This window comes from Callionymus lyra, chromosome 5 (genome assembly GCF_982586985.1).
Source record: "Callionymus lyra chromosome 5, fCalLyr1.hap1.1, whole genome shotgun sequence".
Lineage (NCBI taxonomy): Eukaryota > Metazoa > Chordata > Actinopteri > Syngnathiformes > Callionymidae > Callionymus > Callionymus lyra.
Genome location: NC_141822.1, coordinates 3,664,519 through 3,677,595, shown reverse-complemented (window position 1 = coordinate 3,677,595; position 13,077 = coordinate 3,664,519). Strand labels below are relative to the sequence as shown.

The window sequence follows — 13,077 nt, the reverse complement described above, 5'->3', positions numbered from 1 at the left end:
GAGAAATCATGGCGGCAAGTAGATTCAAGTCAAGAAAGTAGAAGTACCTCTTAAACACACTCACTCACAGTGACCTGAGTCAATCTGAATGGCTCCTGTGATGCTTTGCCGCCCAGCCAACCAACTAAAACTGTCAATCACTGCAGTGTTTACTGTTCAATGGTTCACTTGTGTTGTTCCGCACCGAACTGCAGGACGTTCTTTTGGTTCAGTGACGAGGCTTTATTTGCTATGATAAGATACATTATTGGAAGTAAATACTAAACAGTAAAACATAAAATACCTCTTGTTTTTTTCTTGTTGTTTATTTATGTTCTACCTCAGTTTTCGAAGTGCTTCGGATAAAAGAATATATTGTTTGTAAACACAACTTTAAACCTCTAGAGCAGTGGTCCCCAAGTCTCAAAAACCTTTGCGGCCGACCTCTGACCCCATAAATACGAAGTCATTATAATGCGTTTTCATTTCCCTGTCACATGTATAATACTCGAAGGAACAACATAATGAAAAGAATATCTGAAAATGTTGAATATCCTTTTAAACTTAACGAGTTTTAACACTTAAAACATTATTATGTGTATTTTCATTTTTATAGAATTACATCCACCCCCCAAAAAATGATACCATTTTGGAAACTATTTTGCGACCCGCTTGCAATACCTTCGCGGCCCACCAGGGGAAATAAAACAGAGAATATTAAACAAATGAAAGAGTTGGTTTTACAACAAATGCAACAATTTTCACAACAGGTCTTCGAGTCGGTGGAAACCGTGGACCCGGCGGAGCCGGAGGAGAAGACGTCAGGTGAGACGAAGCACACCTGTCCAGCGACAGACACTCGGGAGGAGAAGATGGACAGTCGGGAGGAGAAGATGGACAGTAGGGAGGAGAAGATGGACAGTCGGGAGGAGAAGATGGACAGTAGGGAGGAGAAGATGGACAGTCGGGAGGAGAAGATGGACAGTAGGGAGGAGAAGATGGACAGTCGGGAGGAGAAGATGGACAGTAGGGAGGAGAAGATGGACAGTAGGGAGGAGAAGACGGACAGTCGGGAGGAGAAGACGGACAGTCGGGAGGAGAAGATGGACAGTAGGGAGGAGAAGATGGACAGTAGGGAGGAGAAGATGGACAGTCGGGAGGAGAAGACGGACAGTCGGGAGGAGAAGACGGACAGTCGGGAGGAGAAGATGGACAGTCGGGAGGAGAAGAAGGACAGTCGGGAGGAGAAGATGGACAGTCGGGAGGAGAAGATGGACAGTCGGGAGGAGAAGATGGACACCGACAAGATCCTGGATGGTCACGTGACCACGCGGCACGAGGCTCAGATCCAAAGTCCGGACGTGGTTGACGGCGGAAGCTCTCGGCCGCCGGAGGAGGAGGAACCTCAGGTGGACAAGACCAGCGTCTCGGACTCGGAGAAGATGGAGATCTCTGAGAGCGAGGGGGAAAAGGAGTGCGGGGTCGACAAGACGGAAGAGGACGAGCAGGACCATCTGTTGAAAGGAGTGGACACCAATAGAAACCCCAAACAAGCGCTCGAACAAACCAATGTTCTCACACTGGAGACGGAGGTTCGGAACGAGTATTTCCAGGCTCCTCCGCTGGGACTGACTCTTCCTGCCAACGGTAGCGGTTCTTCTCTGACCAGGAAGACTCCCACAGAAACCTCCTGGTCTGAGATGATCGACGTGAAACCGTCCGAGAGAGAAGCTCCAGTCCTGGACAAGCCTGGCTCAGACTCGCCCGTCAAACAGATGCTCAACGCCCTCCAGACGGCGTCTCGAGGAAGCATCTCCTCCTCATCTCACGCCAGGAGGTCCCCGGACTCCGACGACTCCCCGTCCGCCCTGGAGATGGAGGACATCCCCGCGGGGATCACCTGCGTGACCTCGCAGGACATCAGGCCCCGACCCCTGACCTGCCTGGCCACCCCCCCGCGGGAGAGGATGAGGGTCCCGGAGACCGGCCCGGATCAGCACCTGGACACCAGTCCCGAGGGGACGGACCTGGCTCTGTCCGAGGACGAGCCCGAGATGGAGAACTTGCTCGGTGGACCAGCAGCAGAAGAAGAAGAAGAAGCAGCTGAAGTCAAACATGAAGAACAAACATATTCTGTGAGTATTTGACTAATAAACTTCAACTTTAGCAACTTTAAGCAATGTTTCTATATTGAATTTGAACAAGAAATACTCAATTTAAAAATATGTTTGGAATTATATGAGTGATCAGAAATGTAATGTTTTATTATTAAACATTTAATTATTTATTTTTTTAAGACTGAATTTAACAGCTTGAAAAATTGATTTTTCTGTTTTTAATATATTAATTAATCTATTAGAACTTTGTTAAAATGAATGAATCATTTTACATGTATAGTTTACTGTTAAAATTCTAATAATAAATAGCTAATAACCATTTAATTCAACATGTAAATGTTGGTATAATAGAGTCTCCAGACTAAACCAACAGAGCGATGAGCTACTGGATCAAACTTTCAGCCAATCATGCGACTCTATTAAACAGACATGTTTACATTGATTTAAAAAGAGGCTACAAATTAGAAAATATTGAATTTAGAACATTTACTTTTAATAGAATTAGAATATCAAATGATGTTATATTAAAAAAAAAAAAAAAATCATATAATGAATCGAAATATTCGATTTTTAAAACATTTATTAATGAATAATAAATAAAAACATTCAACCTTCAATATAGAAATGATCAGATTCAATTATTCCAAAAAATGATTCAATGTTTCAACATTTTCAATTGAACTATTTCTGACGGCAGTGATTGACCTCTGAACAGTTTCCTCGTCTCATGGAATGATGATTAAAAGTATTGTTTTAAAGTACCGTCTGCTCTTATGACCTGATGTCTGGACAGCCAGAGACTCTGGACATGTACCTGATCAACCTGCATCGCATCGACAAAGACGTCCGGCGCTGCGACCGAACATACTGGTACTTTACTGCGGAGAACCTGGAGAAGCTGCGCAACATCATGTGCAGGTGAAGTACTTGTGTTGTGTAGTACTACTACTGAGGTTGTGTTCATTGGGACTCGAACGGTCTTCAAGCTTTGATGGGATTCTACATAGACTAGTGGAGTAATACTACATAGACACGCGGAGTAATACTACATCGACTCGTGGAGTAATACTACATAGACTTGCGGAGTAATACTACATCGACTTGCGGAGTAATAGTACATAGACTCGCGGAGTAATACTACACAGACTCGTGGAGTAATACTACATAGACTCGTGGATTAATACGACAGAGACTCGCGGAGTAATACTACATAGACTTGTGGAGAAATACTACATAGACTCACAGAGTAATACTACATAGACTCGCTGAGTAATACTACATCGACTCGTGGAGTAATACTACATAGACTTGTGGAGAAATACTACATAGACTCACAGAGTAATACTACATAGACTCGCTGAGTAATACTACATCGACTCGTGGAGTAATACTACATAGACTTGCGGAATAATACTACATAGACTAGCGGAGTAATACTACATAGACTCGTGGAGTAATACTACATAGACTCGCGGAGTGATACTACATAGACTCGCGGAGTAATACTACATAGACTCGTGGAGTAATACTACAGAGACTCTCGGAATAATACTAAAGAGACACACGGAGTAATACTACATCGACTCGTGGAGTAATACTACATCGACTCGTGGAGTAATACTACATAGACTCGTGGAGTAATACTACATAGACTTGTGGGGTAATACTACATCGACTCGTGGAGTAATACTACATAGATTTGTGGAGTAATACTACATAGATTCGTGGAGTAATACTACATAGACTCGTGGAGTAATACTACATAGACTTGCGGAGTGATACTACATAGACTCGTGGAGTAATACTACATAGACTCGTGGAGTAATACTACAGAGACTCCCGGAATAATACTAAAGAGGCACACGGAGTAATACTACATAGACTCGTGGAGTAGTACTACAGAGACTCCTGGAATAATACTAAAGAGGCATGCGGAGTAATACTACATAGACTCGTGGAGTAATACTACAGAGACTCCCGGAATAATACTAAAGAGGCATGCGGAGTAATACTACATAGACTCGTGGAGTAATACTACAGAGACTCTCGGAATAATACTAAAGAGACACACGGAGTAATACTACATCGACTCGTGGAGTAATACTACATCGACTCGTGGAGTAATACTACATAGACTCGTGGAGTAATACTACATAGACTTGTGGGGTAATACTACATCGACTCGTGGAGTAATACTACATAGACTTGTGGAGTAATACTACATAGATTCGTGGAGTAATACTACATAGACTCGTGGAGTAATACTACATAGACTTGCGGAGTGATACTACATAGACTCGTGGAGTAATACTACATAGACTCGTGGAGTAATACTACAGAGACTCCCGGAATAATACTAAAGAGGCACACGGAGTAATACTACATAGACTCGTGGAGTAGTACTACAGAGACTCCTGGAATAATACTAAAGAGGCATGCGGAGTAATACTATATAGACTCGTGGAGTAATACTACAGAGACTCCCGGAATAATACTAAAGAGGCACGCGGAGTAATACTACATAGACTCGTGGAGTAATACTACAGAGACTCCCGGAATAATACTAAAGAGGCACGCGGAGTAATACTACATAGACTCGTGGAGTAATACTACAGAGACTCTCGGAATAATACTAAAGAGACACACGGAGTAATACTACATCGACTCGTGGAGTAATACTACATCGACTCGTGGAGTAATACTACATAGACTCGTGGAGTAATACTACATAGACTTGTGGGGTAATACTACATCGACTCGTGGAGTAATACTACATAGACTTGTGGAGTAGTACTACATAGACTCATGGAGTAATACTACAGAGACTCCCGGAATAATACTAAAGAGACTCGTGAAGTAATACTACATAGAATCGTGGAGTAATACTACTTAATTCAACATGTAAATGTTGGTATAATAGAGTCACCAGACAAAACCAACAGAGCGATGAGCTACTGGATCAAACTTTCAGCCGATCATGTGACACTATTATACCGACATGTTCACAATGATTTAAAAATGTATTGACTTGTATGTGATCATTAGACATGATTTAGGATGAAGATGATCAAGAGCAGTTTCCCATCAGTGCGTTGACATCAACATGTCGTTGTGTTGTTGTGTTGTTGTGTTGTGTAGCTACGTGTGGCTCCATCTGGACACAGGTTACGTCCAAGGCATGTGCGACCTGCTGGCGCCGCTGCTGGTCGTCCTGGACGACGGTCAGTGACACGTTCGCTCGCTGTATAAAACCCACAGTTGAACTCTAACCCCGGGGTCATGTTGTGCTCCAGAGGTCACGGCCTTCAGCTGCTTCACGGAACTGATGAAGAGGATGAACCAGAACTTCCCTCACGGCGGCGCCATGGACTCCCACTTCGCCAACATGCGCTCGCTGATCCAGGTTCGTAGCCGACGCTCCTCGACGCCGCGCCGACGCCGCTTGACCAACGCTTCCGTCGCCAACAGATCCTGGACGCCGAGCTGTTCGAGCTGATGCAGCAGAACGGAGACTACACTCACTTCTACTTCTGCTACCGCTGGTTCCTGCTGGACTTCAAACGAGGTGAGAGGTCGTTCAGAGGTCGAGAGCCCGACGAGACGCTGACTTGACTTTTTGTTTTTCTTGAAGAAATGGTGTACGACGACGTGTTCGCCGTGTGGGAGGCCATCTGGGCGGCCAAGCACATCTCCTCCGACCATTTCGTGCTGTTCATCGCGCTCGCCCTGGTGGAGATGTACAGAGACATCATCCTGGAGAACAACATGGACTTCACCGACATCATCAAGTTCTTCAACGGTAGGTCCCGGATCTGTTCGCACGACAGGACTCAGGGTCGAAGAGACGATCTAAATACAGTGATATATTGTGGTTCCTTCGCAGAAATGGCCGAGCGCCACAGCGTCCCTCAGGCCATGACGATGGCCCGAGACCTGGTCCAGAAGGTTCAGACGTTAATAGAGAACAAGTGATTGAAGCTCCACGTCCAGATCTGTTGCTTCTTTCACTCTCCGGGAGTGAGTTTCTGTTCCTCCGGTTCTTCGGTGTTCTTGTTCACCCGGTGAATGTACGCTTTGCTGGAATAGCTTCAGGATTTGATTTTGCCTTAAATTACGCTGCCAGGTCTTGAATCATCGTCTTTTTTTTTCTCTTTCTCCGTGACACACGTTCGACTGCAGATGTTTGTTTATGTGTCGACAACGCGGTTTTATTTGCCTCACGCTGACGTGCAGAAGACTTGACCGAACCAAACTCAACCCCACAAAAACCACTCGTGCACTTTTGTTTGATAGAAAACGACGGAACATTTGTAGAGATTCAGTCGATGTAACGTGAAGCACAGATTTATAAAAGGAGGTTCATGTTTCCTCGGAGACGGTTGGACGTCAAGGACCAGGAAGGTCACGTACATGCGAGTAACTTCACGTCTTGACAGATATTCCTCTTACAGTTGCATTAGCAGCAGCAGGCGGATCTTCAGTAGAACTTCTCCTCCGCCATGAACCTGGAGTTGCAAACGATTTCAACGTCATCGTCTCATTTTATCGACGAGAACTTTTCACGTCTAAAAACCACAACATTTCTCCGGTTATCGCATTTATTTCAACTTAAACCTTTATTCAGCCTTTGCATCTTAAGTCAACATATGGCCTCAGATTAACTTAACTTTCAAACGGGTCGCAAAGCTCGTTTCCAACATGTACGTGTCACACATTTAAGAAACATCTTTGTACGTTTTCTAAAATGTATTCTAATTCAATTTTCCACGTTAGTTTAATCTCTGAAAAATAAAATCAACTCTTACGTTGCAGTTCAACGAAAACCTACATTTCAAACTGACTTTCTTCTCAATCTGAAGGTTCAACTTGAGAAAGATACGCTACATTCTTGCCTTGACAACATCACTACCTTTATCACGTTTGTTCACCGACAGTAAAACGCAGATTTAAAAGTACTAAAGATCTAGTTTAAGCAAATATATCAGTTATCCTTGGACACTTTAAATGCAAGTCGCTATTACTCCAAACATTGAATCAAAACATATTAAACAATCGTACTCTTGGATTGGTCAAATAATCCTTGAGTTAAATAATCACCTGAATGTTAATAAAGAGAACTTACACTTTGGACCTTCATCGTTTCAATCCTTGCCTCGTAGATAGAAGTGGAAATGAAGAACCCGGGGTCGAGTCCATCATCCGTGAAACTCTCTACACTTTAAACCTTGTGTCTCCACATGACCCTCGAAATATTGCCGTGTGTGCGTTTTTGTGTTTGAATATTTAGTGTACACGAGTGTTTATTGTACAAAAAAAAAAAATTAAGCTGTAGTACAAATTGACTTAATGCAATACAATGTCTGTATATGAGCTTCATGGATCGATGCCACTGAGAATATATTTTTTTTCTGTCTTGAAAAAATGTCACCCGTTATAATTTATTGTGAATTAAAATATTATATTTTGCACATCGGTGTCGATTATTTTCAACACGTAGGCAAGAGATTCTACATCCGAAGTCAATCCATGGATTCGAGTGATTTCACATTAAACTGACGAGTCAAACATAAAATTTCAGAATTTATTGTTAAACGCACAAAAAAAACGTGTACGAATCAGAAAATCCGTTTTGCTTAAAATTACACGAAAATCAAAAAAAAAAAAAGCAAGATGGCAACACAAGGGTCACACAAATGTCACATCTACTGACCTTGAAGGAGCAAAATCAAATTCAAGTGTCTAAGAAAAGGGAGCGGAGATACGAAGGCGACGTAAAAATCTTGCCGTGGAGAAAAAAATGTGTCTCTGGGGGGGAAGAGCTTGATTAGGCCGAGGTTCTTCGCTTCTGGATCGGGGTCCGGGGCCGACATTCCAACCCCAATCGTTTTGGTTCAACCACAAAATGTCACGTGGGTGAAAAGAATATTCTACAAACAACAAGCTAATGAAAATAAAAACGAGTGGGAGAAAAACTAAATTAAGGCTTCGGGAGCGATGGAATGTAGGTTTCAAACACGGGTCCTCCTCGGGGGGCCAGAAGGGGAACTTGACGACAAATTTAGCTTTTCGAAACAAACGGGCTTAACTTAACGGTAGTGGCGCGGTGGAGGGGAGTGGTGTTGCGGGGGCCCCCTGCGGGGCGGGGGGCTACTCCGAGACATCGAGTGCCGCGGAGGCGACTGGTAGCGTCCGGGCGACCCTCGGCTGCTGTAGGGAGGAGAGTAACGCCCTCGGGACCTCGAGCGGGATCGTGAGCGACCGCCGCCGCTGCCGCCGCCGCCGCCGCCGCCCCAGCTCGGGTTCCCCCGATCCTCAAACACACGGATGAAAGCATTCTCACCCTGGAAGGAGGTCAGAGTGAGTCACGGAGATCCAGCCGAAGACGGCGTGTTTGGGAAACTCACTTGATGCGAACGGAACTCTGTGCGGTCGAGTCGGCGCAGAGCGTACTCCATGTCTTCTCTGCGCACGAACTCCACGATGCCCTCGCCGTCGCGGGTCACGTCTGCGAAGCAAACGTCTCCCGCTTCACGCATGTGATCCTTCAGGTCCTGCCAACTCCCGCTGGCCGGTAATCCTGGAGGCCGGAGAAACATTATTGAAATGGATCATCTTTAAAAAAGGAGACCCGTTGTATCTTACCGGGTAAAACATGTGCAGAACAAAACAGTACACCGTATTTTACGGACTATAAGTGGCTCCGGAGCACAAGTCGCTCCAGACATAAAATGCATAATAAAGAAGGAACAAACATATATAAGTCGCACTGGAGTATAAGTCGCATTTTTGGGGGAAATTTATTTGATAAAATCCAACACCAAGAACAGACATGTCATCTTCAAAGACAATTTAAAATAAAAATAGAGGCAAGAACTGAATAATTGTACGTTACGTTACATGAAGTGAGAACCTGGTATGTTAACATAACATATGAAGAGTTATTCAGAGAACTATAGCATCAATAACTAACTAGTTTACCAAACCATCCGTGTAACTCCAAATAACTCTTCATCCTCGTGTCACTTTTAAACAACTAACTAACTCCGGAGGTAGAAGATGCTTCCTCTTCTACGTGGAAATGATCAACACAGGCCTAGAGCGCCCTCTTGTGGTTTAGTGTGAGAATAACATGTGAAATGAAATACCGCTAATAATGTGGTAATAATTTCACACATAAATCGCTCCAGAGTATAATCTCACCCCCGGACAAACTATGGAAAAAACTGCCACTTATAGTCCGGAAAATACGGTACTCGTAAATATCAACTCACTAACTGAACCAGTACAATACAAATTATTGTTCATTTCATCGTGGAACGTCCAACTGTACTAGCAAAAGGTTTGGCTTAGAGGTTTAACACACGTAAAACATTTCTTTTAGGGGTCCTTAAATATGTAGGAAGCCACATACGTGAGAAACGTTAACATAAACATTAGCAAAGTAACACAGCTTGTTTAAGTACATTCTAAGTGTTAACAGGGAAACACAATATTAACAAAATGACACTTTCCAAGAGAAAGTAGGACACGGTAAAACATAGTTTGATATAAACATAACACCTACCATTATCTGTAGAAGATGTTTGTCACTAAGCAGACCACTCTACGTTTTTGTTTTTTTTGCACTTTGGGTTTTGTGACTCAACCGGCATCGACTCCTGTCCAACATTAAAGAGAAACTTTGTAGACCAATCTGTCTCCTATTGTCCGTTCAACGGTCCATCAGTCCGGGTGAGGTAAGAGGGAGAACGTCATTAGGCCAGATTCCACGACATCCTGGTCCTCCAAGCAACAAGATTCTACTCCGATCAAAGTCCACCAATGTGCCAGGAGAGCGAAAGAAAGACAGTTGTCTAGTAACCATGTCGTCCATCACCATCTTTCCTCCAAGTTACAGAGAACAGAACCATCTTTCCCGTTCTTTGACTTTTTAGGGCACGAAATGATCAGGCATCAGATCTCATTTTTTGGTAATCTGTTTCTTCCGTCTAAATATTAAGGCAAAGCATGATCCATGAGTGTGTTCTTTTTCGATTTGAAATGGAATAAAATAAGTTTGTATTTTCTCTAGCCAGGATGCGAGACACAGCGAACCCTATTGGTCAGGTGAAGCATTAAGGTCCGTCCAGTTGCACCTTCAGATCCCACCTCTGGATTGATGAGCGTCTCAGATATCTCGGTTTTCTGTCTCCTACATTGAGCTCTAGCATCCATCTTTTGGCAGTTCACCAATAAGTCTTGTTAATTAACCAATAAATCCTCTAAACCAATGGGACTTAAGTCAAAACAAGTCAAAATGTTTGGACGAGTGATTTAAAAATGGGCAGATGATTCAATCCATGTTAAGGCTTGTCCTTCTCCAGTCAGAGTCAAAGCTAGGATTACGAACAATTCAATTCCAATTGTCAACATCATCTTGTGGGAACCTCCAGTCTTTGAAAGGAGGGAACTTGTCCTGGCATAGATAGCTCCCAGTGGTCAAAACACAAGATTGTCCAAAGAGACCTTCATGAAAAGGAATATTCAGGGCACGTCTTCATTATTGCTTTGTCTGAGGTGATGAAAGAAACGTAGGTTTAACGGCATCCATGTTAAGATACTTCCATCTATTGGTATTAAGACCAGGGGAACTGTAGGTCCATCTACCTTGAAGCTATGAAGCCAAATTATTTCCTTTCTTTGTCACAAGAGAAAGTGTTCTGCTTGTTGTTCTTGTTTTTCCTCCAGTCCATAAGGAACAATTTAATCAAGTATCTCCCAGTCCTCCTTTCACTTGATCTTTAGAGGGAAACAAATACTACATCTTTCTACACCTAACATGGTCCATCAAGATGGCTTTTCGTGGTGGTGAGAGTTCCCCTGGACAATAACGGGAGAATTGATACATCTTTAACCATCAACAGGTCCCTGCTTCCAGTCCTCCAGGTAGAAAATAGGCCGTGAACTTAAACCATCCATCTACAGTCAGTCGTCCTCCAGTCCGCCATTAAGAGGTAGAGTCAACTCTAGTACCAACCACGTCCTTCCACTCCACCGCGAGAAAGTAAAACTTTATGACCTTTAATATCCACCTACCGGTCACTATGACGCGGAATTCAGATCTACGATTTGGAGGTCCAAATCTTCCATTGGGTCCTCCTCCTGCTCCACCTCCTGCTCCTCCTCCTCCTGCTCCTCCTCCTCCCCTTCCTCTTCCAGCGCCCATTGGTCCAAATTTAGAACCATTGGACCGAGGATACTCCACACGCAGCTTTGAGTCTCCATATGCATATCCATTCCTTCCATAGACCGCGTCATCTGCATCCCTAGGAAAAGAGAGCAAATACCTCCTTACCAAAATCCAAAAGTGTCTACAAGGGCCTGGATGAGAACCCTCTCAATTCCCTTCCATTGGAGAGTCACTTAGGCCGACATTTTGAAAAAAAAAAGTTGGAATCCAACAACGGAATGAGAGTGGACCTGCCATATACGATCCCGATAAACTCACCGTGGGTCTTCAAAACGGATGAAGGCAAATGGGATAGTGCCTCTATTGTTCTTTAGTTCAATTTCGCGGATTTTTCCATATTTGAAGAAGAGATCCTCAATGTCTCTCTCCTGGACTTCCAAGGGAAGATTTCCCACGTAGATTCGTCCATCCGACATGGTGGTGGAATGAGACGGGACTGCTAAAACAGAAGACTGGAAAGTGACTCCCTGCTCTCACAAGTGACTGTGAAGGAAGTCCATATCATATTGGTTATCTTTTGGATCCTCAAGGTTTTGGGCATGAGCACAAGAATGGCAAAGCACAAATGTGAAGCTGAAAAGATAATGGTTAAGTCATACCTTTTTCGGCCTCATATGGAAACCAAAAACAAACTGACACGTAAGCATTACAGATTAAGATTAATAAAGTATATACTTTATTGAATATTGTTTTGTTTATTTAAGCGCTTTGTGATCCTAGTCTGGAAAAGCGCTATATAAATACAAATCACTTACTTGCAATCATCATCAAAGGTCTGCTTACAAGATCGAACTTTTTTTGTTTTTCTATCACAAAGGTCATATATCTACTCTTTTTTAAAAGGGAAAATTGCTTTTTAGTTGCTGTTAATCTTGTCACAGCAAAAGGGGTTTAAAGTCAAATATTACCAAAACATACAGAAGTCGAAATAATAAAAACAAAGTATGAAAAATAGAGTTTGTAAATTATGTTTTAAAAAACGCCAAACCCTAAGATATTAATGTAAAATAAAATGTACACATTTAATGCAACTGTAACCAGGTTATATTGGGCCTCTATATACTTTAGATAACACTATATATAATTCGTATAAATAACCCACTTTAAGAAATATTCGTTTTGAAATTAGCAAATTGCTGCATTAAAACATACTGATTGTAAACAATAGAAATCACGCCAAGTTACCAAAAATAGCTTTTTGCTATTTTATATTAAGGTGATTAACGGTATCAGAAAGTTTGTCTTTTTATTAAATGCTATTTTGGCATCAAGTTACGAGCAAAGCTACTGGAAGCTACTTTAGGCCGAAGCCCTCATTGTTAGCATTAGCAGCATGTTCACAACACAGCGCGTAGAAACGGATATCTACGTTGAAATGTAAATTCAATTTAATACAACATTATAGCAGCTTCATATAAACGTTGGGGCGCGTTCTTATCACTTAAAGAATAGAAAATAGTAAAATACACCAATGTGGTTGTAAAAGGTGAGTGGTTAGCAAGTAAGCTAACTCAAGCTACATACGCGGACGTTAGCTCTTTCGGTCACATTGCTAACACGCTATTTTCAGAACAAGGTTTAAAAATAGAAACTATACATGTGAATAACGGATCTTTTGAACTGCTGTTACCTTCAATACCGAAAAGTTGGCTTTTTGAAGAACTCAAAAGGCACCAGTGGATTGAGAATCAGATCACAGCGAGTTGTTTCGGCTAATGCTGCTAGCTTGTAGCCGCAAGACAAGGAGCTTCC

The 13,077-nt window shown here is 42.8% G+C and overlaps 2 protein-coding genes across 3 annotated transcripts in view; one reads left to right on the top strand and one right to left on the bottom strand.

Annotated features, from left to right (window-relative positions):
- The window catches only part of sgsm1b (small G protein signaling modulator 1b), a 39,812-nt gene extending 32,250 nt beyond the window's left edge, over window positions 1-7,562 (top strand). The window contains exons 19-25 of the mRNA XM_087790530.1: window positions 750-2,114; window positions 2,890-3,014; window positions 5,235-5,317; window positions 5,390-5,499; window positions 5,565-5,661; window positions 5,728-5,895; window positions 5,980-7,562. Coding sequence (XP_087646656.1) covers window positions 750-2,114; window positions 2,890-3,014; window positions 5,235-5,317; window positions 5,390-5,499; window positions 5,565-5,661; window positions 5,728-5,895; window positions 5,980-6,068 — 2,037 coding nt within the window. The 3' untranslated portion in view covers window positions 6,069-7,562. The remainder of the gene's footprint in view (window positions 1-749; window positions 2,115-2,889; window positions 3,015-5,234; window positions 5,318-5,389; window positions 5,500-5,564; window positions 5,662-5,727; window positions 5,896-5,979) is intronic.
- A 101-nt stretch (window positions 7,563-7,663) lies between these two features.
- srsf9 (serine and arginine rich splicing factor 9) lies at window positions 7,664-13,077 on the bottom strand. 2 transcript variants are annotated; one of them, XM_087790528.1, is made up of 5 exons: window positions 12,956-13,077; window positions 11,584-11,764; window positions 11,172-11,401; window positions 8,501-8,673; window positions 7,664-8,437 (listed from the first exon to the last, which is right to left on the bottom strand). In XM_087790528.1, exons 2-5 carry the CDS (start codon window positions 11,739-11,741, stop codon window positions 8,183-8,185), a joined length of 816 nt encoding a protein of 271 aa, XP_087646654.1. In that variant the 5' UTR covers window positions 11,742-11,764; window positions 12,956-13,077; the 3' UTR covers window positions 7,664-8,182. The 2 variants fall into 2 exon arrangements, with proteins under 2 accessions (XP_087646654.1, XP_087646655.1); XM_087790529.1 differs by having other exon boundaries at window positions 11,584-11,761; window positions 12,956-13,071.

What these genes read in the sequence shown, in the direction of transcription:
- srsf9 (XM_087790528.1), bottom strand. Translation starts at nt 11,741, where the DNA reads ATGTCGGATGGACGAATCTACGTGGGAAATCTTCCCTTGGAAGTCCAG. An exon ending in ATCCGTTTTGAAGACCCACG is followed by an intron (nt 11,402 to 11,583) that starts GTGAGTTTATCG and finishes CTCTTTTCCTAG; the next exon opens with GGATGCAGATGACGCGGTCT. An exon ending in CAGAGTTCCGTTCGCATCAA is followed by an intron (nt 8,438 to 8,500) that starts GTGAGTTTCCCA and finishes ACCTCCTTCCAG; the next exon opens with GGTGAGAATGCTTTCATCCG.